This window comes from Oncorhynchus nerka, unplaced genomic scaffold (assembly GCF_034236695.1).
Source record: "Oncorhynchus nerka isolate Pitt River unplaced genomic scaffold, Oner_Uvic_2.0 unplaced_scaffold_781, whole genome shotgun sequence".
Taxonomy (NCBI): Eukaryota; Metazoa; Chordata; class Actinopteri; order Salmoniformes; family Salmonidae; genus Oncorhynchus; species Oncorhynchus nerka.
In genome coordinates, this window is record NW_027040448.1 from 312,455 (window position 1) to 339,394 (window position 26,940).

Here is a 26,940-nt window from a genome sequence, read left to right on the forward strand (position 1 = left end):
ACAGTAGGTGGGTTGAGGTAGTGATAGACAGTAGGTGGGTTGAGGTAGTGATAGACAGAGGTGGGTTGAGGTGATAGGTTGAGGTAGTGGTAGTGAAAGACAGTAGGTGGTTTGAGGTAGTGATAGACAGTAGGTGGGTTGAGGTAGTGATAGACAGAGTAGGTGGTTTGAGGTAGTGAAAGACAGTAGGTGGGTTGAGGTAGTGATAGATAGACCGTAGGTGGTTTGAGGTAGTGATAGATAGACCGTAGGTGGGTTGAGGTAGTGAAAGACAGTAGGTGGGTTGAGGTAGTGAAAGACAGTAGGTGGGTTGAGGTAGTGAAAGACAGTAGGTGGGTGAAAGACAGTAGGTGGTTTGAGGTAGTGAAAGACAGAGGTGGGTTGAGGTAGTGATAGATAGACCGTAGGTGGGTTGAGGTAGTGATAGATAGACCGTAGGTGGTTGAGGTAGTGATAGAAGACAGTAGGATGGTTGAGGTAGTGATAGACAGTAGGTGGGTTGAGGTAGTGATAGACAGACAGTAGGTAGGTGGGTTGAGGTAGTGATAGACAGTAGGTGGGTTGAGGTAGTGATAGACAGACCGTAGGTGGGTTGAGGTAGTGATAGATAGACCATATGTGGTTTGAGGTAGTGAAAGACAGTAGGTGGGTTGAGGTAGTGATAGATAGACCGTAGGTGGGTTGAGGTAGTGATAGACAGCCGTAGGTGGGTTGAGGTAGTGATAGACAGACAGTAGGTAGGTTGAGGTAGTGAAAGACAGTAGGTGGTTGAGGTAATGATATACAGACAGTAGGTGGGTTGAGGTAGTGATAGATAGACTGTAGGTGGGTTGAGGTAGTGATAGACAGACAGTAGGTGGGTTGAGGTAGTGATAGACAGACAGTAGGAAGGTTGAAGTGATAGATAGACAGTAGGTGGGTTGAGGTAGTGATAGAGACAGTAGGTGGGTTGAGGTAGTGAGAAGACAGTAGGTGGGTTGAGGTAGTGATAGACAGACAGTAGGTGGGTTGAGGTAGTGATAGACAGACAGTAGGTGGGTTGAGGTAGTGAAAGACAGTAGGTGGGTTGAGGTAGTGAAAGACAGTAGGTAGGTTGAGGTAGTGAAAGACAGTAGGTGGGTTGATAGTGAAAGACAGTAGGTGGGTTGAGGTAGTGATAGACAGACAGTAAGTAGGTTGAGGTAGTGATAGATAGACAGTAGGTTGGTTGAGGTAGTGATATATAGTAGGTGGTTTGAGGTAGTGATAGACAGACAGTAGGTAGGTTGAGGTAGTGATAGATAGTAGGTGGGTTGAGGTAGTGATAGACAGACCGTAGGTGGGTTGAGTGTAGATAGACAGACAGTATGTGGTTTGAGGTAGTGAAAGACAGTAGGTGGGTTGAGGTAGTGATAGACAGACCGTAGGTGGTTTGAGGTAGTGAAAGACAGTAGGTGGGTTGAGGTAGTGATAGATAGACCGTAGGTGGGTTGAGGTAGTGATAGATAGACCGTAGGTGGTTTGAGGTAGTGAAAGACAGTAGGTGGGTTGAGGTAGTGAAAGACAGTAGGTGGGTTGAGGTAGTGAAAGACAGTAGGTGGTTTGAGGTAGTGAAAGACAGTAGGTGGGTTGAGGTAGTGATAGATAGACCGTAGGTGGTTTGAGGTAGTGATAGATAATAGGTGGTTTGAGGTAGTGATAGATAGACAGTAGATGGTTTGAGGTAGTGATATATAGTAGGTGGTTTGAGGTAGTGATAGACAGACAGTAGGTAGGTTGAGGTAGTGATAGATAGTAGGTGGGTTGAGGTAGTGATAGACAGACCGTAGGTGGGTTGAGGTAGTGATAGATAGACCATATGTGGTTTGAGGTAGTGAAAGACAGTAGGTGGGTTGAGGTAGTGATAGATAGACCGTAGGTGGGTTGAGGTAGTGATAGACAGTACGTGGGTTGAGGTAGTGATAGACAGACAGTAGGTAGGTTGAGGTAGTGATAGACAGACAGTAGGTGGGTTGAGGTAATGATATACAGACAGTAGGTCGGTTGAGGTAGCGATAGATAGACTGTAGGTGGGTTGAGGTAGTGATAGACAGACAGTAGGTAGGTTGAGGTAGTGATAGACAGACAGTAGGAAGGTTGAGGTAGTGATAGATAGACAGTAGGTGGGTTGAGGTAGTGATAGATAGACAGTAGGTGGGTTGAGGTAATGATAGACAGACAGTAGGTAGGTTGAGGTAGTGATAGATAGACAGTAGGTGAGTTGAGGTAGTGATAGATAATAGGTGGGTTGAGGTAGTGATAGATAGACAGTAGGTAGGTTGAGGTAGTGATAGATAGACAGTAGGTGGGTTGAGGTACTGATAGATAGTAGGTGGGTTGAGGTAGTGATAGATAGACAGTAGTTGGGTTGAGGTACTGATAGAGAGACAGTAGGTGGGTTGAGGTAGTGATAGGTAGTAGGTAGGTTGAGGTAATGATAGACAGACAGTAGGTATGGTGAGGTAGTGATAGATAGACAGTAGGTGGGTTGAGGTAGTGATAGACAGACCACAGGTAGGTTGAGGTAGGGATAGTGACAGACAGTAGGTGGGTTGAGGTAGTGATAGATAGACAGTAGGTAGTTTGAGGTAGTGATAGTGACAGACAGTAGGTGGGTTGAGGTAGTGATAGACAGACAGTAGGTGGGTTGAGGTAGTGATAGACAGACCGCAGGTAGGTTGAGGTAGTGATAGACAGACAGTAGGTGGGTTGAGGTAGTGATAGACAGACAGTAGGTAAGTAGTGATAAACAGTTGTTTATATTTGAACCAGGAGGCTGACTGCATGTTAATGTGCTCTGTGGCATCCCCATGCATCCGACAGGCTGGATGGCAGGGAGGGAGACTGGAGGTTCTCCTCTCCCTGACAGCAGACACAGCTGAAACCCACACACTCAGAGGGGGTGAGGAGGTGTTGGGCAGCCAGTAAATGTCAGGGGGTATTTATGGATGAAAGACAGGGAGAGGGAGTGAGAGGGCTACATGGCTCTGTGTGCCATTTCCTGTCCTGCTCAAACATGCCTCCCAGAGCACAACAGTACAGCGGCTCAGACCACACACACACACACACACGCACACACACACGCACACACACACGCACACACACACATAAAAGGTTCCTATTATCACAACTGAAATGACAGTAATGGGACATGGGGAGAGGAGAGGGATACTACTATGGGCAGGAAATGACAGATTCACTGAAACAGTGACACTATGCTCTTCTGTATAATTGGAATATCTGATGTACAATATTATTGTTCAGTCGGATCCTCCCCTCAGCCGTATGTGTGGGGAATACATCAGGGAGAAATACTGGAAAATAGCACCAGCTAAATGAAAACAACAACAACAACAGCAATGGGATTTTCCCCTCACCTGTATGGGAAGCACGATGAGCGCCACACAGATCATGATGACCACTAGCAGCTGAGAAGGCCATATCTGGGGCGTGACATCACCGAAGCCCACAGTAGAGAAGGTGACCACGCAGAAGTAGAGCGAGTCAAACAGAGTCAGGTTGTTTCCTGCTCGCTCTAGGTGCTGGATCCCACATATACTGAGGAGAAGTGGAGGTGGTGGAGGAGGAGGTGGAGGAAGAGGAAGAAGCAGAGAAGGAGGAGGAAGAAGTGTAGAAGGAGGTGGAGATGGAGGAGGAGGATGTGGAGGAGGAGGTGGAGGATGGAGAGGATGAGGACGGAGGTGGTGGTGGAGGAGGAAGGAGAGGATGAAGAGGAGGTTGAGGAGGAGGATGGAGGAGGGAGAGGTGGAGGGGAAGAGGGAGAAGAGGGACAGTAGGAAGGAGAGTTGTTGAAGAGAGAAGAAAAGGATGGAGGTGATGGAGAGGTGAAGAGAGGTTGATGTAGAAGGGGAAGAGATTGAGGAGAGGAAGAAAGCCAATTATGATGGGGATTGAGAGGGGAGACAGAGGGGGAGGGGAGGAACAGGAGGAGAGAGAGATGGACAGATGGGAAGGAGGAAGTAAGCATGAGAAGACCAGAGGGAACTACTGTGTGTGTGTGTGTGTGTGTGTGTGTGTGTGTGTGTGTGTGTGTGTGTGTGTGTGTGTGTGTGTGTGTGTGTGTGTGTGTGTGTGTGTGTAGTGTGTGCGGGCATGCACGTCTGTCGACAGTGTGTGTGCAAAGTGTTTGTGCACAGTGTGTATATGACTAGTGTGTGTTTACCCAGAGCTCATCCAGGAAGCTTTTCAGACCTCCAGAACCTAATATTATGCTATATCAGCCTAGGCTATTACTCCAAGCTAGCCTCTACCAACCACTCAATACTGCTACACCATTCCTATACCTGCCATTGGGCTTAAGTAGAGGGGGAAAGAACTCTTCCTCCCAGTGATTGCTAGCAGTGATTGTGGTGACCCACCAGGTGAACATGAGGCAGACCAGGGTGCAGATGAGGATGAGGACCTGGTTGAACATAGCTGAGTGAGTACGCTGGATGGCCCGGTGCAGATCATTCTGAAACACAGCGGGAGAGAGAGATAGAGAGAGAGAGAGAGCGAGAGAGAGAGACAGCGACAGAGACAGAGACAGACAGAGAGAGAGAGAGAGAGAGAGAGAGAGAGAGAGAGAGAGAGAGAGAGAGAGAGAGAGAGAGAGAGAGAGAGAGAGAGAGAGACAGCGACAGAGACAGAGACAGAGAGAGAGAGACAGCGACAGAGACAGAGACAGAGAGATAGAGAGAGACAGCGACAGAGACAGAGACAGAGAGAGAGAGAGAGACAGCGACAGAGACAGAGACAGAGAGAGAGAGAGAGAGAGCGAGAGAGAGAGATAGAGAGAGACAGCGACAGAGACAGAGACAGAGACAGAGAGAGAGAGAGAGAGATAGAGAGAGAGAGACAGCGACAGAGACAGAGACACACACAGAGAGAGAGAGAGAGAGAGAGAGAGAGAGAGAGCGAGAGAGAGAGAGAGATAGAGAGAGACAGCGACAGAGACACACACAGAGAGAGAGATAGAGAGAGCGAGAGAGAGAGCGAGAGAGAGAGATAGAGAGAGACAGCGACAGAGACACACAGAGAGAGAGAGATAGAGAGAGCGAGAGAGAGAGATAGAGAGAGACAGCGACAGAGACAGAGACACACACACAGAGAGAGAGAGAGATAGAGAGAGACAGCGACAGAGACAGAGACACACACAGAGAGAGAGAGAGAGAGAGAGAGAGAGAGAGAGAGAGAGATAGAGAGAGAGAGCGAGAGAGAGAGATAGAGAGAGACAGCGACAGAGACAGAGACACACACACAGAGAGAGAGAGAGAGAGAGAGAGAGACAGCGACAGAGACAGAGACACACAGAGAGAGAGAGAGAGAGAGAGAGAGAGAGAGAGAGAGAGAGAGAAACATGGGCAGAGAGTGAGAGAGAAGGGTGATAAGAAAAATATACTGTTGTGACGTGGGGAGGATAAGTGTAAAGCCACTGCATCTTCGTAAGGTCCCAAAAAACAGAGAAGAAAACAAAGATAATTGAGGGACAAGGACAAAAGGAATATGATGTGTATAATACAAGAAAATAATAGAGAATACATGCACTTACATATGTAAGAATGAGTGGGAGTCAAAACTTGTGGTATAAAGAGAAAGAACAGTGCAATGTTTTTAAGAGGTACAGAGATGTAATCTGAAAGAAACAGTGGAAGAGATGAGATAAAGAGACACCTGAGAGAACAGTTGTGAGATGGAGAGATGCAGTGACATAAACTGAGCAATAAATATGTATTTTCTCACTATCATGTTCTCCAAGGCGTGTTTGGCCAGCCAGCAGTTGAGAAACACAGGGATGAACAGATTTCTGAGGGAGGGCAAAATCACCTGAAGGAGAAAGAGATTTAGTCTGTGTTTTGGTGAGTGCTAACGGCATTATTTTCATCATCGTGCCTCATCAAATTTCCATATCTTTTGTAAGTTTGGTGAGATATTGAAGGGAAAAATAGCCAGTGGGGGAAGGAGCATTTGCAGCAACAACATAGGGTAGAGTATCTTACTGAGCACAGGCATGTATTGTGTGAAATGTATTCCATGTACAGGGTTGAAACTACTGTACAACGGGATCAAAGAACAAATTGCTCACTAGGTATAATGTTCCATAATGCATGCGTCTGATTGGACTCACAGTGATCACAAAGGGAACAGCACTGATCATCTCCAGGATGAAGGGAACACGCAACACTTGCTCCCAAATGTTGCCCTGGAAACACAACAACACACGGAGGTCAGAGAAACTCCATTGTCATGGCAACTTCGGGGATGACCAGATAAAGTGTTCCTTTGACTGGATTTGTGAATGAGATGGCCACGTTTACCCTGTTGAACACAGACACAGACAAGGGTGACCCTCCTTTGCTACCTGTTCACTTCCACTTAAAAAGGAGGCATTACTCAGGTTTTAGTCTGTAAGCTTCTTGTACAATTAAGATGTCAAATATCATGTCGCTTTTTGATGTGTTCAGCCACAGCTTCCTTATAGCTAACAGAGACCTGGTTTGTGTGGGTGGACAGACAGAGCCAGGCCTTGTGTATGTCCACAGAGATATCGATGAGGTTTAAGCATTAAAGCCTCCACCTCCTCCTGGCCCCCTGACTGACACTGTAGCAGGCTAGGCAGTGTGAGCCATGGTGTGACAGCTCCACAGACCAATAGACACACCACTAGTTTGCTACGTACATCAAAGAGCAGGGATGCTGGGTAACCCTCCATGGGAAGGGATCAGATCACACGCTGCCTCTCTCTGGGGGGGGGATTCCTTTATCCCAGTCACTCTCATGCATCATTCAATAGGGAGAGCCTGTTGAGGCTCCTCAAATACAGGCGCGATTAAACCATTTTAGTGGCCTCCCTCTTTACAGCCCCCCCTTGAATTTAAATTTTTAAGTTAATTTCCTACAATTAAACACATTTTGACAGGGGGAGTAGATAAAATGGTCCAGTTTCAAAGCAAGCTTTCTGCAATTCTACATATTTTGCCATGGAGCGGAGAGAAGTTGAACCATTTTTATAACACATTTCATGTAATTCTACACATGTTAATGATATCTGAGTGAAAGTGATCAAGAAAATCAATGGGGGCCTCTTGGAGGTCAGGGCCACTGGGCACATGCCCTGCGTGCTTGGTGGGTATTCAGCCATGATTATGCTACAAGTTTAGATAGCTGGCTAGACTAACTTACCAATCTAACAATCGTTAGCTGACCTGGTGAATTGAGTGACAGTCAGTGACTGACATAACAATATAAAAACTGCTGATGCACAACCACATTTCGAAAGTGAACCTGGTTATTCTACTATTCTAACTCTCAACAGTAATTTGAAACCTCGACTGAGTCCCACCCCCCCAAAACAAATGTGGGTACCGGGGGCCCTAAGCAACCCCTTACGTCACTTATGCCTGGAGACGGCCCTGCTCAGATATATGCTTAATCTAGACTGTATATCAGAGGATCAAATGATGAGATGTAAAGTACATTCCCCCAGGACATGTCACATGTATCTACATAGACATACACAGACTGAGGCTTGTTGTTTTGTGGGGCACCAAAATAGCTATCCATCTCCAGCAGTGTCTGTGAAGGGACTTAGTTTCTGTAATCTCAACACTAAAACACTGTAGAACTCCCAGTAAAATACAGTACATGTGTTTTACAGCATTAATGCTGTAGATAGCACTGCATTATGGTAAAATGCTGAAAAATAATCAATCAATCAATCAAGTTTATTTACAAAGCCCTTTTACATCAGCCGATGTCACAAAGTGCTATACAGAAACCTAGTCTAAAACCCCAAACAGCAAGAAATGCAGATGTAGAAGCACGGTGACTAGGGAAGAAACCTAGAGAGGAACCAGGCTATGAGGGCTGGCCAGTCCTCTTCTGGCTGTGCCGGGTGGAGATTATAACAGAACATGGTCAAGATGTTCAAATGCTCATAGATGACATGCAGGGTCAAATAATAATAATCACAGTGGTGTGTAGAGGGTGCAGGTCAGCACCTCAGGAGTAAATGTCAGTTGGCTTGTCATAGCCGATCATTCAGAGTTAGAGACAGCAGGTGCGATAGAGGGTCCAAAGTAGCAGGTCCGGGACAAGGTAGCACGTCCGGTGAACAGGTCAAAAATACTTTTACACTAATAGCTTATGCCTACTGTAGATTCAAATGATCAGTTTCAGGCGCCAACCTGTCGGGTGAGACACATGACTATTTGAGTAAATATCTTCTTGAAGTGGCTGTGAAGTGGAAGAATATTTTCAGCAGCTTCTGGGTAGGTACCTTCACTTGTTTATAAGTATTTTTCTTGCTAGCTAATGTTGAATTACTGCAATTTTCTTAGCTAACCTAGCTAGCTAGCTGGCTAACGTTTGGTATCTATCTATCTAGCCAGCTAGTTAGCTAGCTCAAGTTGACACAACCCAGATAATAACTGTTGTGACTATAGGCTTTTAGGTACCCCACAGCCTCTGAGTGCCATAGAGGATAAACTGAGCACAGATTAGTGACTGTTATGTGTTCACCGCTACTACAGAGATAATGGTTTGTTTCTAGCAGTTCAAAAGATATTACCCATATTATTACCTTCGCAGCGTTTATTTTTCCTGATTGACAGGCTGAATTTGACACATAAACCACGTCGTGGGCCGTTACACCAGTCGGGAGCCACCAAAGCGGATTTGAATGAGCACTGCACCTGTATTGTATCGAGGTGTTTGCGAACTAAGGTGCTTGCCACTGAGCAGCTGTAACACAGTGTTGCCGGCGGTAGCTAGTAAAGTGGCCAATTTTTTCCGCCCCAGGATTATATTTCAAATGGGATAGCAGCCTACACAATAAATAACTCATATTGGTAGCCATCTAGATGTCACCTTGATACAGGCTACTCAATGGGGAGAGCATGAACGGCAACAACACAGGGACACAGTGTTCTCAGATGTCATAACCCTGTGTGATTGGGTTCACTGGGTTCTCAGTTTGAATGACCTCTAGTGAGGTAAGTACACGCACACACAACACCAGCTTGATATGTCCCTTGTCACCTATCTTTTAACCCTCAGGGTAACATCCCTGGTGCTCTCTGTCTCTCTGTCTCTCATTCTATTATGTATTGTTCTATGCTTGTCCTAAGGGTGAGAAGAGCTGACAAATCAGAACTGAGGAGGATTGTTACGGAGCCCCATGATGAACACCTGATTCTGCGCTGACTTCTCTCTCCTGGATGCTCTACTGTACATACTGTCCCGTTGTGTGTTTGACCGCCTCTGAACACCCTTACCCCGAATAGAGTTGCCCCTGATCATAGGTCTAGGATTGTACCCGATCCCAATTTGAACTTCCTCTCTCTCTTAGTCTCTGTCTCCCCACACGCCCCACACACAGGCAAACAATATTGTTTTTAAATTAGTGTTGTAGTGTTGCTCTTATTTGGTTAACTTAACTTATATGTGTCAACTGTTGTTACTTCTATAGTCAATTATTTTGTGTAATTTATTGTTAATATTGTTACCAATTTAAATATATTTATTTTACGTACAAATTAAGTTTTTCTTACATTTAGTTTTCAGTGAGAATTTCACTGTAAATTTACAGCATTGACCTGGCACCAGAGATACCAGCACAATACTGTAATTTTGGGATGCTGTAATCTGTTTTACAGTAAGGGAAATAGTACTGTAAAATATATTACAGCAAAATTACAATATTAAGTTGGCAACTCTGGTTCCAGTATAATTCTGTACATTTACAGGGAACAGATTTACAGTGTACTGACCTTGTAGCTGAGGTACACAAGCAACATGGTCTCGAAAAAGCTGATGAAAGCTACAAGCACCTAGAGAGAGATGAAAGGGAGAAAGATTGGAGTAGTAACAGCAATAGAGAGTGAGAGAGACAGAGAGTGGGTGGAATCATCATTTTGATGATTGAACTCCATCAATAAGAAGTTAAAGTGAAGCAATAAACCAGAGAGAGAGAGAGAGAGAGAGAGAGAGAGAGAGAGAGAGAGAGTGTGTGTGTGTGTGTGTGTGTGTGTGTGTGTGTGTGTGTGTGTGTGTGTGTGTGTGTGTGTGTGTGTGTGTGTGTGTGTGTGTGTGTGTGTGTGTGTGTGTGTGTGTGTGTGCGTGTATGTGTGTGTATGTGCGTGTGTGTGCGTGCGTGCGTGTGTGTGTGTGTGCTTGCGTGTGTGTGTAGACAGCCTTGTTAATATGACAGTTCAACATTGTGTCTGACCTGTAGAGCCCACAGAGGCAGAGGCCTATTCACCCAGATGATAAGAGACCTGCAGACACAGAACAAAGAGAGCACATTATACATGACACAGAGGGAGGAGAGGAAAGGAGGGAGAGGAAAAAGGAAAGGAGGGAGAGGAAAAGAAAAAGGAGATGTAACAGGGGTAAATATTAAAAGGACTCCCTTTCAAATATGATCAATCCAACGACATAACGCCTCTTGTAATTATGTTGTTCACAAGCGAGTGGTTCTGAACTACAGCTGCCATTAGACTTCCTCTGTGAAAAAGCATCACAATCAATGTTCGCAGATAACATGAATGCAGATTTGCAGCTTTGTTGTGAGAAAGAGGCTCTATCCAGAGGCCTCTCGGGGCTTATCATTGCTGCCTTCTGAGTCTGCTGCCTGGAGTGTGTGTTTGTGTCCTCTTAGTGTGCTGCCTGGAGTGTGTGTTTGTGTCCTCTTAGTGTGCTGCCTGGAGTGTGTGTTTGTGTCCTCTTAGTGTGCTGCCTGGAGTGTGTGTTTGTGTCCTCTTAGTGTGCTGCCTGGAGTGTGTGTTTGTGTCCTCTTAGTGTGCTGCCTGGAGTGTGTGTTTGTGTCCTCTTAGTGTGCTGCCTGGAGTGTGTGTTTGTGTCCTCTTAGTGTGCTGCCTGGAGCAACGGCCAGTCAAAGTCTTTATTAAGAACACTCTGTCATACTCCTTATTCATTTATAGCCAGAGTTTACACAGTGTCACCAGCCGCCAATTAAATAAATATGTCCCTGAGCAGGACTGGAGGCAGAGCCCAAGGACCCAGTCACATCTGGGACATACTCAGCCAGTTGGATGGTCGGTTTGTTGGTAATTTACTCGCTCACTCGCTCACTCACTCACTCACTCGTGCCTTTGAATCTCAGTCCACACCACTGGACATTCCACTCCTAGTAAGTACATTTTGGATGAGTGCAAACTAAGTTCACTTTTAAGTGCAAATCATCAGTCCCAAGACTCCTAATTCAAATAGTTTCTGTTTGCACACACTCACAGCAGCCCCAAGACATTTCATGTATCAGTCTTTGATTGGTTTACAGACAGCAGCTGCTAATTAGGTTATATGGACACTACATACAGTACATATTATGTTTGCATGAAAACCATACAGGTAACATTGTGACAAACGAATGTGCTACTGCAATAATGTAATGTTTGCAGGTTGGCATTTATTGTCATGATTCTTGCCCTGGAGGCAGAATGGTCACTAGCTGGCACAGCCACAGGCATCAAAACCTAACCCTAAACTTAACCACACTGCTAACCCTAATGCCTAACCTTAACTTTAAATTAAGACCAAAAAGCACATTTTTGTTGTCATACATTTTTAGGATATAGCCAATTTTCTCTATGCAGTTGACCCATCAAGCGGAAATCGCTCAGTTCTGCCTCCAGGGCAAGAGTCATGACAATAAACGTCAACCTGCATAATGTACCATGTCTACATCTCCAACCTCTCTATTACTCACAGTATCATTAACTGTCTGTTGTACATGGTCTCATTACAGTGCTCTGTGGTGGACACAAGATGAACATCTCTCTCTCTGTATTAGACTCCCAGACCAGTCTTGGCTCCTCATTAAAGATGAATGGGACATAAACATGTAAACTTACCAGTCAAACTGGGTCCTGCTGGGGTGGACCGATGCATTCTGTTTGGAACAGTCCAGACTACAGGGGAAACATGCATAACAAGAGGACTGAAACGTGTCATGTTAAGAACAGTCCAGACTACAGGGGAAACGTACATAACAAGAGGACTGAAACATGTCATGTTTGGAACAGTCCAGACTACAGGGGAAACAAGCATAACAAGAGGACTGAAACGTGTCATGTTTGGAACAGTCCAGACTACAGGGGAAACGTGCATAACAAGAGGACTGAAACGTGTCATGTTTGGAACAGTCCAGACTACAGGGGAAACATGCATAACAAGAGGACTGAAACGTGTCATGTTTGGAACAGTCCAGACTACAGGGGAAACGTGCATAACAAGAGGACTGAAACGTGTCATGTTTGGAACAGTCCAGACTACAGGGGAAACGTGCATAACAAGAGGACTGAAACGTGTCATGTTTGGAACAGTCCAGACTACAGGGGAAACGTGCATAACAAGAGGACTGAAACGTGTCATGTTTGGAACAGTCCAGACTACAGGGGAAACGTGCATAACAAGAGGACTGAAACGTGTCATGTTTGGAACAGTCCAGACTACAGGGGAAACATGCATAACAAGAGGACTGAAACATGTCATGTTTGGAACAGTCCAGACTACAGGGGAAACATGCATAACAAGAGGACTGAAACGTGTCATGTTTGGACATTCAAAGAGTTTTAGCTTCCTGTGTTCCTCAACCCCATCCTATATGACCTCAAATTTCTCTCTCTCTGTTTCCTCCAGAATTGTAATGCCGGTGTTCTCAACATTACCCATTTCTCTCTTCCCCACTCTTTCCCTTTCCACTGTCCTTCCCTACATCTGGTCTCTATCTCCCAGCCCCTGGCCAAGCGAAACTACCTTAAACCTAACCTTACATCTCGTCTTTACCTATCCCTCTTGCTCCATAGTAAGTACTGACAGACCACTCTCTACCAATACTCCTCACGTCTCTCTCCACCAATACTCCTCACTCCCTCTCCACCAATAGTCATAACTCCCTCTCCACTGATACTCCTCACTCCCTCTCCACCAATACTCCTAACTCACTCTCCACCAATACTCCTCACTCCCTCTCCACCAATACTCCTAACTCACTCTCCACCAATACTCCTAACTCCCTCTCCACCAATAGTCATAACTCCCTATCCACTGATACCCCTCACTACCTCTCCACTGGTACTCTTCACTCACTCTCCACCAATACTCCTCACTCCCGCTCCACCAAAAGTCCTAACTCCCTCTCCACCAATACTCTTCACTACCTCTCCACTGATACTCCTCACTCCCTCTCCACTGATACTCTTCACTACCTCTCCACTGATACTCCTCACTCCCTCTCCACTGATACTCTTCACTCACTCTCCACTGATACTCCTCACTCACTCTCCACTGATACTCTTCACTATCTCTCCACTGATACTCTTCACTCACTCTCCACTGATACTCCTCACTCACTCTCCACTGATACTCTTCACTCCCTCTCCACTGACACTTCTCACTCCCTCTCCACCAATACTCTTCACTACCTCTCCACCAATACTCTTCACTACCTCTCCACTGATACTCCTCACTCCCTCTCCACTGATACTCATCACTCCCTCTCCACCAATACTCCCTACTCCCTCTCCACTGATACTCCTCACTCCCTCTCCACTGATACTCCTCACTCCCACTCCACCAAAACTCCCTACTCCCACTCCACCAAAACTCCCTACTCCCTCTCCACCAAAACTCCCTACTCCCTCTCCACTGATACCCCTCACTACCTCTCCACTGATACCCCTCACTACCTCTCCACTGGTACTCTTCACTCACTCTCCACCAATACTCCTCACTCCCGCTCCACCAAAACTCCTAACACCCTCTCCACCAATACTCTTCACTCACTCTCCACTGATACTCCTCACTCACTCTCCACTGATACTCTTCACTACCTCTCCACTGATACTCTTCACTACCTCTCCACTGATACTCTTCACTCACTCTCCACTGATACTCTTCACTACCTCTCCGCTGATACTCCTCACTCCCTCTCCACTGATACTCTTCACTACCTCTCCACTGATACTCCTCACTCCCTCTCCACTGATACTCTTCACTACCTCTCCACTGATACTCCTCACTCACTCTCCACTGATACTCTTCACTACCTCTCCACTGATACTCTTCACTCACTCTCCACTGATACTCCTCACTCACTCTCCACTGATACTCTTCACTCCCTCTCCACTGACACTTCTCACTCCCTCTCCACCAATACTCATCACTCCCTCTCCACCAATACTCCCTACTCCCTCTCCACCAATACTCCCTACTCCCTCTCCACCAATACTCCCTACTCCCTCTCCAATAGTAAAGCCACTCGTATTTACCCCCCTTCCTCACCAGTCCTGTCTCTCCTCATGTGGGTCATCCAGTAGGACTCTGACCATGTAGAGGAGACAGCTCAATACTTTCAGAGAGAAGTTGAACAGCCTCACCCTCAGACCTGCAGCACATAAACCAACCACAGCAAGTCAAGAACTTAATCAATAAAGTCAATGAATGAATCAATTAAACATAATACATTATCATCAATCAATGGCTGTGTTTACACAGGCAGCCCAATTCTGATCTTTTGCCACTAATTGGTCTTTTGAACAATCCGATCAGATCTTTTGTCAATAATTGGGTAAAAGATCAGAATTGGGCTGCCAGTGTAAACACAGCCATTTGGTTATTGAGAAAATGAATGGGACACAGAGGACATTGATAGGACATACAGAACATATAGACATACAGGAATATACCTAGAGCAAAAGGACAACACGTCACACACAGTCAAAACCACTCAGGGAAGACCACCGACAGAGCACTTAACGAAGCAACCAATCATGTGAAGGAACACCCAAACAGAAAGGATTATGTAATGACAGCCAGTCTATAGGACAATAAGTAGGAACTCCCTGTCTGAACATTGACAACTCACTGGATCTTTGGTTTTTGATGAAGAACAGCTTGAGGCGCTCCTTGAAAGTGTTTTCATTCACATAGAATTCTACCTGCACCCTGAGAGAGGGAGGGATGGAGAGAGGGAGGGATGGAGAGAGGGAGGGATGGATGGAGAATGACCAGTGAAGAGGAAGATGGGTAACAGGTGAATACCAAAGTAAAGGAAGGGGGGGTAATGGAGATTGAGGGAGAGGTAGATAGAGATGGGAAAATAAAAGGAAAGAAATGAGACAACAGAGAGCGAGAATGAAAAGAGGAGAGTGGAGTGAGAGAATAGAGGTGGAGAGAGAGAGACATAGAGAGAGGTGATAATGGTTATAGGAACAGCAGCAATAAGTTGGGAAATAAATAACAGTGTGGTTAGGTCATATTAAAGACGGGAGGAAATGATGTCGCTGTGTGTCTTCCCCAGTCAGTCAGCCTGCCATGGCAGCTACAGTCAGCCTCGTTATCTCTGCTGATTAAATATAGAGCAACAAATGACTTCCCTCTGTTCTGCTGAATATGAAGAGTCCATAATTACTGCTCTCTCCTCCCTCACCCCCCCCAGTCCCTACTGCAGACAGACCACATAGTACACACACAGCCAACGCCTGAAATATACACCTCCATATACCATTAAGATCCTATATCGATATATGGACACATACAGGAAGGAACTCAGTCACATGGGATAACATGCAAAACAAGGACATGAGTAGTGAGTGCACTCCATGGATACATACATATGAACACACACACAAATATGCGCACGCAGTCCAGCATGCACTCACACATACACACTGTCATCAAGAAATCTAATTTCCTGGTAGACCCCCTCATGAGAGATTGGCCACTTCTTCTGTTCTTTCATCCTACAGAAAGTGGCGTAGAGGAAGGCAGCGCTGGATGACCCAGACACAGGATGAAAACAGAGGCCCAGCACACACAGGTGCTCTGCCTCATGTACACAGATGAAACTGAAAGGTCACAATCTAATCTCCTTACTGGTGGGGTTCTTCACAGGGTTTTAATACTGTAGATGAAAACCAGGACCCCACATAGTGGTCCCTCAGTCAGTCAGTCACACACACACACCGTTAGCAACCATACACTCTTAGCACGTAGGAAACGTTGCTCTTTGTTGCTATGGTGATGGAGCATCTTTCTTTCGGTCAATATTTCTCTCAGACACGTGCGTTTGCACACACACACTGCAGATCTGTCAGCCAACTCTTTGTATACATGAACATGCTGGATAAAATGCTAAAAACACCAAGGAGAGTAAAATGCACCATTGGGTAAGAAAGGTATTTGTAACCGAATGCAGTGAGAAAACGTTACACAATGCGCTTGCCATTAAAGTGGCAGTAGGGAGGCTAAAGAGATGGATTACTCCTATCTGCAGACAACCATTACCATTAAACACACATGTCCCATAACATATTTACTGTAGGCTCTACCCTTCATTAACATCTGGCCTTAAAGTACACATTGCCTGCTATACCACAATATATGTAAATAGGTAACAGAGTCATAACAGTTAAAGAATACGGCTGATCTGGGAACAGTGTGTGTCGCACTTTAAATGATTGAATGACCCTCATTATCACTAGATACAGAGCTAAAGCCATGGTACATTAGGCAGGCTGGGGTTTAGATGGTATGGTATTGTGGCAGTGGATTTGAAATGGGTCAGTACTAATTCCTACATTAGCACTGATAAGATCAAAGCATTAGCTCTAGAAAATGTTCCACTTTGTAATGAAACAGTCCTCTAAACAGTCAGTACTATGAAGCACAATCTGGAACTTTCTGTACAGCAACAGCCTCTAAATTAAATTTAGATAAACAAAGTAAAAATGGTGAGTGCTCTGCTTTCTGGCACCTGTCCCTGTTTTCCACACATTAATCTGTTTTACTTACAACTAAACCCTATCAGGCTCTTCCTCCTACCTTCCCTCTCCCATCCTCCTCCTCCTCCTCCTCCCATCTTCCTTCTCCCATCCTCCTCCTCCTCCTACCTTCCGTCTCCCATCCCCCTCCTCCTACCTTCCCTCTCCCACCCCCATCCTCCTCCTACCTTCCCTCTCCCATCTTCCTTCTCCCATCCTCCTCCTCCTCCTACCTTCCCTCTCCCACCCCCTCCTCCTCCTACCTTCCCTCTCCCACCCCCTCCTCCTCCTACCTTCCCTCTCCCATCCTCCTCCTACCTTCCCTCTCCCATCCCCCACCTCCTCCTACCTTCCATCTCCCATCCTCCTCCTCCTCCCATCTTCCTTCTCCCATCCTCCTCCTCCGCCTACCTTCCCTCTCCCATCCCCTCCTCCTCCTACCTTCCCTCTCCCATCCTCCTACCTTCCCTCTCCCATCCCCCTCCTCCTCCTACCTTCCCTCTCCCATCCTCCTACCTTCCCTCTCCCATTCCACTCCTCCTCCAACCTTCCCTCTCTCATCCCCCTCCTCCTACCTTCCCTCTCCCACCCCCATCCTCCTCCTCCCATCCTCCTCCTCCTCCTACCTTCCCTCTCCCTCTCCCATCCCCCTCCTCCTACCTTCCCTCTCCCATCCTCCTCCTCCTCCTACCTTCCCTCTCCCATCCTCCTCCTCCTCCCATCTTCCTTCTCCCATCCTCCTCCTCCTCCTACCTTCCCTCTCCCTCTCCCATCCCCCTCCGCCTACCTTCCCTCTCCCATCCACCTCCTCCTACCTTCCCTCTCCCATCCTCCTCCTCCTACCTTCCCTCTCCCACCCCCTCCTCCTCCTACCTTCCCTCTCCCATCCCCCTCCTCCTCCTACCTTCCCTCTCCCATCCCCCTCCTCCTCCTACCTTCCCTCTCCCATCCTCCTCCTCCTCCAACCTTCCCTCTCCCATCCCCCTCCTCCTACCTTCCCTCTCCCATCCCCCTCCTCCAACCTTCCCTCTCCCATCCCCCTCCTCCTACCTTCCCTCTCCCATCCCCCCTCCTCCTACCTTCCCTCTCCCATTCCCCTCCTACCTTCCCTCTCGCATTCCCCTCCTCCTCCAACCTTCCCTCTCCCTCTCCCATCCCCCTCCTCCTATCGTCCCTCTCCCATCCTCCTCCAACCGTCCCTCTCCCATCCCCTCCTCCTCCTCCTCCTCCCCTCCCTCTCCCACTCCCCTCCTATCTCCCCTCTCCCATCACCCTCCTATCTTCCCTCTCCCATCCCCTCCTATCTTCCCTCTCCCAACCCCATCCTATCTTCCCTCTCCCATTCCCCTCCTACCTTCCCTCTCGCATTCCCCTCCTCCTCCAACCTTCCCTCTCCCTCTCCCATCCCCCCCTCCTCCTATCGTCCCTCTCCCATCCTCCTCCTCCTCCTCCCTTCCCTCTCCCATCCCCCTCCTCATATCTCCCCTCTCCCATCCCCCTCCTCATATCTCCCCTCTCCCATCCCCCTCCTCATATCTCCCTCTCCCATCCCCCTCCTCATATCTCCCCTCTCCCATCCTCCTCGTATCTTCCATCTCCCATCCCCATCCTATCTTCCCTCTCCCATCCTCCTCATATCTCCCTCTCCCATCCCCCTCCTATCTTCCCTCTCCCATCCTCCTCCTCATATCTCCCCTCTCCCATCCCCCTCCTCATATCTCCCCTCTCCCATCCCCTCCTCATATCTCCCCTCTCCCATCCTCCTCGTATCTTCCCTCTCCCATCCCCATCCTATCTTCCCTCTCCCCTCCCCCTCCTAACTTCCCTCTCCCATCCCCCTCCTATCTTTCCTCTCCCATCCTCCTCACATCTTCCCTCTCCCATCCCCAGCCTATCTTCCCTCTCCCATCCTCCTTCTATCTTCCCTCTCCCATCCTCCTCATATCTTCCCTCTCCCATCCCCAGCCTATCTTCCCTCTCCCATCCCCCTCCTATCTCTCCCATCCTCCTCGTATCTTCCCTCTCCCATCCCCATCCTATCTTCCCTCTCCCCTCCCCCTCCTAACTTCCCTCTCCCATCCCCCTCCTATCTTTCCTCTCCCATCCTCCTCACATCTTCCCTCTCCCATCCCCAGCCTATCTTCCCTCTCCCATCCTCCTTCTATCTTCCCTCTCCCATCCTCCTCATATCTTCCCTCTCCCATCCCCAGCCTATCTTCCCTCTCCCATCCCCCTCCTATCTCCCTCTCCCTCTCCCATCCCCCTCCTATCTTCCCTCTCCCATCCACCTCCTCCTATCTTCCCTCTCCCATCCTCCTCCTATCTTCCCTCTCCCATCCCCATCCTATCTTCCCTCTCCCAACCCCTCCTATCTTCCCTCTCCCTCTCCCATCCCCATCCTATCTTCCCTCTCCCATCCCCATCCTATCTTCCCTCTCCCATCCCCTCCTATCCTCCCTCTCCCAACCCCTCCTATCTTCCCTCTCCCATCCCCTTCCTATCTTCCCTCTCCCATCCCCCTCCTATCTTCCCTCTCCCATCCCCCTCCTATCTTCCCTCTCCCATCCTCCTCCTATCTTCCCTCTCCCATCCCCATCCTATCTTCCCTCTCCCAACCCCCTCCTATCTTCCCTCTCCCTCTCCCATCCCCATCCTATCTTCCCTCTCCCATCCCCATCCTATCTTCCCTCTCCCATCCCCATCCTCCTCCTACCTTCAGTCTGCTGTTAATTACCCATCTCTTATTCATTCCATCACCCTGCCTCTTCCCACTATTGTTATTTCCTTACTCTACACACTAAAGGTGATCACCCTTTCAGCCGTCCAACCATCCATATCTCTATTTATGAGTCTCTTTATAGTCCCTCCAACTCTGAAAGAAGCCATGGCAACTTTCCACAGCAACGAACAAATCATTTGAGAAGTCACTCTGCTCCTGATGTGCTTCTAAGAGGCAGCTTTGAGACTTGAGGGGGCCACAGAAGAGAAGAAGTAAAGTGGAAATATAGCCGTGGGATAGATTATAGTGTGATTGTTATCTAAAGGAGGGAAACAAGAAAAACACACTAAAAACTCACGAAGAACATTATTTCAAAGCCAAAGAAGAACAAACCACACAATAACACATCGCTCCTAGCAATAACCCGGTTACTTTTCCCAAAAAGCTTTACTCATTATGATGTAAGAGTAGATAATTGCTCAAAATAATTGCTTTGGTAGATTCAATCTTTTAATTGTATTAGTGGAAAAAGGGCAAATATAGCTTCAAACAAAGAAACATGTCAGATAGAACCAGAGGTTGATTAGTATTGATGATTGGTTATTGTTCTTCTTTAAATACATCATCTATAAGATTTAATGTGGTTCAACGGTCATTAATTACACACATTTTTAAACAACAAAAATAATTGTTTACCGACTAAAATGACAAAAACCTACTGCAAAGAACTTAGAACAACTTGAAACAGCTGTTGAAACAACTGTTGGTTTACAAATGGTTGTAGTGAGAAAATGCGATGATTGATAAACAATGGATGAAGTAATACAACCTTGCATTGTGGGTAAAACAGACACTTGTACTAAGACGGGGAATGTCATTTATAACAATCAATCAAATGATGACATTGATCTCATGAATCAAGTCGTTGCATCCATAGCTCTACAAATGTCAAAGCGTTTACATTAACCGTGACCCATCCTTCAGCTTACAAAAGACAGTGGCCCAGGCTATTGAAATCACTGATTGTGCCTTTAATGTTTTTGAGCACTGACCTGAGTGAGCACCAGAGAGACACTGACCATCCCCATCACAGCACTGACCTGAGTGAGCACCAGAGAGACACTGACCATCCCCATCACAGCACTGACCTGAGTGAGCACCAGAGAGACACTGACCATCCCCATCACAGCACTGACCTGAGTGAGCACCAGAGAGACAACAGACCTCACACTGACCAATGGTGGTGTGTGAGGTGTGACAGTCACCAGGTGACAAGCGACAGACTAACCTGCCCTCGAGAAGACAACCGTTGGAAAACAGAGGAAACAGAACAAACCGTTTCAAGCTTTTACTATCAGTTCAAGTGCAATTTATCAAACTAATTCTTCCTTTCTATAATAAAGGATCCATGGCGATTTAAACCACAGTTCTTCCCTGACGGTAATAAAAAGTAACAAACTACTAAAAAAACGTTCCCTGCTAGATAAAAGACAACAGAGAGAAAAGGCCAGGGTTCATCTAATGGTGAGTCATGCAAAATTAGGCCTGAGGGAAGACATTTGCATTTCTGAAATTGCATTTATGAGAGCATAAGAGAAAGTGTGAGGGAGGTAGAGAAGAGAGAGAGAGAGAGAGAGAGAGCACCAGAGAGACAACAGACCTCACACTGACCATCCCCATCACAGCACTGGCCTGAGTGAGCACCAGAGAGACACTGACCATCCCCATCACAGCCCTGACCTGAGTGAGCACCAGAGAGACACTGACCATCCCCATCACAGCACTGACCTGAGTGAGCACCAGAGAGACACTGACCATCCCCATCACAGCACTGATCCGAGTGAGCACCAGAGAGACAACAGACCTCACACTGACCATCCCCATCACAGCACTGACCTCAGTGAGCACCAGAGAGACACTGACCATCCCCATCACAGCACTGACCTGAGTGAGCACCAGAGAGACACTGACCATCCCCATCACAGCACTGACCTGAGTGAGCACCAGAGAGACACTGACCATCCCCATCACAGCCCTGACCTGAGTGAGCACCAGAGAGACACTGACCATCCCCATCACAGCACTGACCTGAGTGAGCACCAGAGAGACACTGACCATCCCCATCACAGCACTGACCTGAGTGAGCACCAGAGAGACACTGACCATCCCCATCACAGCACTGACCTGAGTGAGCACCAGAGAGACACTGACCATCCCCATCACAGCACTGACCTGAGTGAGCACCAGAGAGACACTGACCATCCCCATCACAGCACTGATCTGAGTGAGCACCAGAGAGACAACAGACCTCACACTGACCATCCCCATCACAGCACTGACCTGAGTGAGCACCAGAGAGACACTGACCATCCCCATCACAGCACTGACCTGAGTGAGCACCAGAGAGACACTGACCATCCCCATCACAGCACTGACCTGAGTGAGCACCAGAGAGACACTAACCATCCCCATCACAGCACTGACCTGAGTGAGAACCAGAGAGACACTGACCATCCCCATCACAGCACTGACCTGAGTGAGCACCAGAGAGACACTAACCATCCCCATCACAGCACTGACCTGAGTGAGCACCAGAGAGACACTGACCATCCCCATCACAGCACTGACCTGAGTGAGCACCAGAGAGACACTGACCATCCCCATCACAGCCCTGACCTGAGTGAGCACCAGAGAGACACTGACCATCCCCATCACAGCACTGACCTGAGTGAGCACCAGAGAGACACTGACCATCCCCATCACAGCACTGACCTGAGTGAGCACCAGAGAGACACTGACCATCCCCATCACATCCCTGACCTGAGTGAGCACCAGAGAGACACTGACCATCCCCATCACAGCACTGACCTGAGTGAGCACCAGAGAGACACTGACCATCCCCATCACAGCACTGACCTGAGTGAGCACCAGAGAGACACTGACCATCCCCATCACAGCACTGACCTGAGTGAGCACCAGAGAGACACTGACCATCCCCATCACAGCACTGACCTGAGTGAGCACCAGAGAGACACTGACCATCCCCATCACAGCACTGATCCGAGTGAGCACCAGAGAGACAACAGACCTCACACTGACCATCCCCATCACAGCACTGACCTGAGTGAGCACCAGAGAGACACTAACCATCCCCATCACAGCACTGACCTGAGTGAGCACCAGAGAGACACTGACCATCCCCATCACAGCACTGATCTGAGTGAGCACCAGAGAGACACTGACCATCCCCATCACAGCCCTGACCTGAGTGAGCACCAGAGAGACACTGACCATCCCCATCACAGCACTGACCTGAGTGAGCACCAGAGAGACACTGACCATCCCCATCACAGCACTGACCTGAGTGAGCACCAGAGACACTGACCATCCCCATCACAGCACTGACCTGAGTGAGCACCAGAGAGACACTGACCATCCCCATCACAGCACTGACCTGAGTGAGCACCAGAGAGACACTGACCATCCCCATCACAGCACTGATCTGAGTGAGCACCAGAGAGACAACAGACCTCACACTGACCATCCCCATCACAGCACTGACCTGAGTGAGCACCAGAGAGACACTGACCATCCCCATCACAGCACTGACCTGAGTGAGCACCAGAGAGACACTGACCATCCCCATCACAGCACTGACCTGAGTGAGCACCAGAGAGACACTAACCATCCCCATCACAGCACTGACCTGAGTGAGAACCAGAGAGACACTGACCATCCCCATCACAGCACTGATCTGAGTGAGCACCAGAGAGACACTGACCATCCCCATCACAGCACTGATCTGAGTGAGCACCAGAGAGACACTGACCATCCCCATCACAGCCCTGACCTGAGTGAGCACCAGAGAGACACTGACCATCCCCATCACAGCACTGACCTGAGTGAGCACCAGAGAGACACTAACCATCCCCATCACAGCACTGACCTGAGTGAGCACCAGAGAGACACTGACCATCCCCATCACAGCACTGATCTGAGTGAGCACCAGAGAGACACTGACCATCCCCATCACAGCCCTGACCTGAGTGAGCACCAGAGAGACACTGACCATCCCCATCACAGCACTGACCTGAGTGAGCACCAGAGAGACACTGACCATCCCCATCACAGCACTGACCTGAGTGAGCACCAGAGACACTGACCATCCCCATCACAGCACTGACCTGAGTGAGCACCAGAGAGACACTGACCATCCCCATCACAGCACTGACCTGAGTGAGCACCAGAGAGACACTGACCATCCCCATCACAGCACTGATCTGAGTGAGCACCAGAGAGACAACAGACCTCACACTGACCATCCCCATCACAGCACTGACCTGAGTGAGCACCAGAGAGACACTGACCATCCCCATCACAGCACTGACCTGAGTGAGCACCAGAGAGACACTGACCATCCCCATCACAGCACTGACCTGAGTGAGCACCAGAGAGACACTAACCATCCCCATCACAGCACTGACCTGAGTGAGAACCAGAGAGACACTGACCATCCCCATCACAGCACTGATCTGAGTGAGCACCAGAGAGACACTGACCATCCCCATCACAGCACTGATCTGAGTGAGCACCAGAGAGACACTGACCATCCCCATCACAGCCCTGACCTGAGTGAGCACCAGAGAGACACTGACCATCCCCATCACAGCACTGACCTGAGTGAGCACCAGAGAGACACTAACCATCCCCATCACAGCACTGACCTGAGTGAGCACCAGAGAGACACTGACCATCCCCATCACAGCCCTGACCTGAGTGAGCACCAGAGAGACACTGACCATCCCCATCACAGCACTGACCTGAGTGAGCACCAGAGAGACACTGACCATCCCCATCACAGCACTGACCTGAGTGAGCACCAGAGAGACACTGACCATCCCCATCACAGCACTGACCTGAGTGAGCACCAGAGAGACACTGACCATCCCCATCACAGCCCTGACCTGAGTGAGCACCAGAGAGACACTGACCATCCCCATCACAGCACTGACCTGAGTGAGCACCAGAGAGACACTGACCATCCCCATCACAGCACTGACCTGAGTGAGCACCAGAGAGACACTGACCATCCCCATCACAGCCCTGACCTGAGTGAGCACCAGAGAGACACTGACCATCCCCATCACAGCACTGACCTGAGTGAGCACCAGAGAGACACTGACCATCCCCATCACAGCACTGACCTGAGTGAGCACCAGAGAGACACTGACCATCCCCATCACAGCACTGACCTGAGTGAGCACCAGAGAGACACTGACCATCCCCATCACAGCACTGACCTGAGTGAGCACCAGAGAGACACTGACCATCCCCATCACAGCACTGATCTGAGTGAGCACCAGAGAGACAACAGACCTCACACTGACCATCCCCATCACAGCACTGACCTGAGTGAGCACCAGAGAGACACTGACCATCCCCATCACAGCACTGACCTGAGTGAGCACCAGAGAGACACTGACCATCCCCATCACAGCACTGACCTGAGTGAGCACCAGAGAGACACTAACCATCCCCATCACAGCACTGACCTGAGTGAGAACCAGAGAGACACTGACCATCCCCATCACAGCACTGATCTGAGTGAGCACCAGAGAGACACTGACCATCCCCATCACAGCACTGATCTGAGTGAGCACCAGAGAGACACTGACCATCCCCATCACAGCCCTGACCTGAGTGAGCACCAGAGAGACACTGACCATCCCCATCACAGCACTGACCTGAGTGAGCACCAGAGAGACACTAACCATCCCCATCACAGCACTGACCTGAGTGAGCACCAGAGAGACACTGACCATCCCCATCACAGCACTGATCTGAGTGAGCACCAGAGAGACACTGACCATCCCCATCACAGCACTGACCTGAGTGAGCACCAGAGAGACACTGACCATCCCCATCACAGCACTGATCTGAGTGAGCACCAGAGAGACACTGACCATCCCCATCACAGCACTGACCTGAGTGAGCACCAGAGAGACACTGACCATCCCCATCACAGCACTGATCTGAGTGAGCACCAGAGAGACAACAGACCTCACACTGACCATCCCCATCACAGCACTGACCTGAGTGAGCACCAGAGAGACACTGACCATCCCCATCACAGCACTGATCTGAGTGAGCACCAGAGAGACACTGACCATCCCCATCACAGCACTGATCTGAGTGAGCACCAGAGAGACACTGACCATCCCCATCACAGCCCTGACCTGAGTGAGCACCAGAGAGACACTGACCATCCCCATCACAGCACTGACCTGAGTGAGCACCAGAGAGACACTAACCATCCCCATCACAGCACTGACCTGAGTGAGCACCAGAGAGACACTGACCATCCCCATCACAGCACTGATCTGAGTGAGCACCAGAGAGACACTGACCATCCCCATCACAGCACTGACCTGAGTGAGCACCAGAGAGACACTGACCATCCCCATCACAGCACTGATCTGAGTGAGCACCAGAGAGACACTGACCATCCCCATCACAGCACTGACCTGAGTGAGCACCAGAGAGACACTGACCATCCCCATCACAGCACTGATCTGAGTGAGCACCAGAGAGACAACAGACCTCACACTGACCATCCCCATCACAGCACTGACCTGAGTGAGCACCAGAGAGACACTGACCATCCCCATCACAGCACTGACCTGAGTGAGCACCAGAGAGACACTGACCATCCCCATCACAGCACTACTGACCCATCTCAACCTTTATACGGCAGTTAATACAATACAAATCAAATCCAACTTTATTAGTCACATGCGCCGAATACAACAAGTGTAGACCTTACCGTGAAATGCTTACTTACAAGCCTTTAACCAACAGTGCAATTCAAGAAGAGTTAAGAAAATATTTACCAAATAAACTAAAGCAAAAAACTAAGGCAATGTAAATAGTCTGGTGGCCATTAGATTAATTGTTCAGCAGTCTTATGGCTTGGGGGTAGAAGCTGTTAAGGAGCATTTTGGTCCTAGACTTGGGGCTCCGGTACCATTTGCCGTGCCATAGCAGAGAAAACAGTCTATGACCTGGGTGACTGGAGTCTCTGACAATTTTATGGGCTTTCCTCTGACACCGCCTATTATATATATACGGGGCCGTTCGCACTACCCACTGTAGCACCTTACGGTCAGATGCCGAGCAGTTGACATACCAGGCCGGGATGCAACCGGTCAGGATGCTCTTGTTGGTACAGCTGTAGAACTTTTTGAGGATCTAGGGACCCATGCCTAATCTTTTCAGTCTCCTTAGGGGGAAAAGGTTTTGTCGTGCCCTCTTCCCGACTGTTTTGGTGTGCTTGGACCATGTTAGTTTGTTGGTGATGTGGATGCCAAGGAACTTGAAACTCTCAACCCGCTCCACTACAGCCCCGTCGATGTGAATGGG

General features: G+C 48.5%; 1 protein-coding gene across 1 annotated transcript in view; it reads right to left on the reverse strand.

Moving 5' to 3' along the window:
• The window catches only part of LOC115103520 (potassium channel subfamily T member 2-like), a 178,040-nt gene that overhangs the window by 150,856 nt on the left and 244 nt on the right, over positions 1–26,940 (reverse strand). Inside the window, exons 2-12 of the mRNA XM_065016892.1 lie at positions 20,574–20,717; positions 18,694–18,704; positions 14,906–14,985; positions 14,323–14,425; positions 11,892–11,948; positions 10,247–10,295; positions 9,789–9,848; positions 6,146–6,220; positions 5,761–5,844; positions 4,398–4,492; positions 3,396–3,576 (exon numbers count right to left, since the gene is read on the reverse strand). Of these exons, the coding sequence (XP_064872964.1) occupies positions 3,396–3,576; positions 4,398–4,492; positions 5,761–5,844; positions 6,146–6,220; positions 9,789–9,848; positions 10,247–10,295; positions 11,892–11,948; positions 14,323–14,425; positions 14,906–14,985; positions 18,694–18,704; positions 20,574–20,717 (939 nt within the window). The remainder of the gene's footprint in view (positions 1–3,395; positions 3,577–4,397; positions 4,493–5,760; positions 5,845–6,145; positions 6,221–9,788; positions 9,849–10,246; positions 10,296–11,891; positions 11,949–14,322; positions 14,426–14,905; positions 14,986–18,693; positions 18,705–20,573; positions 20,718–26,940) is intronic.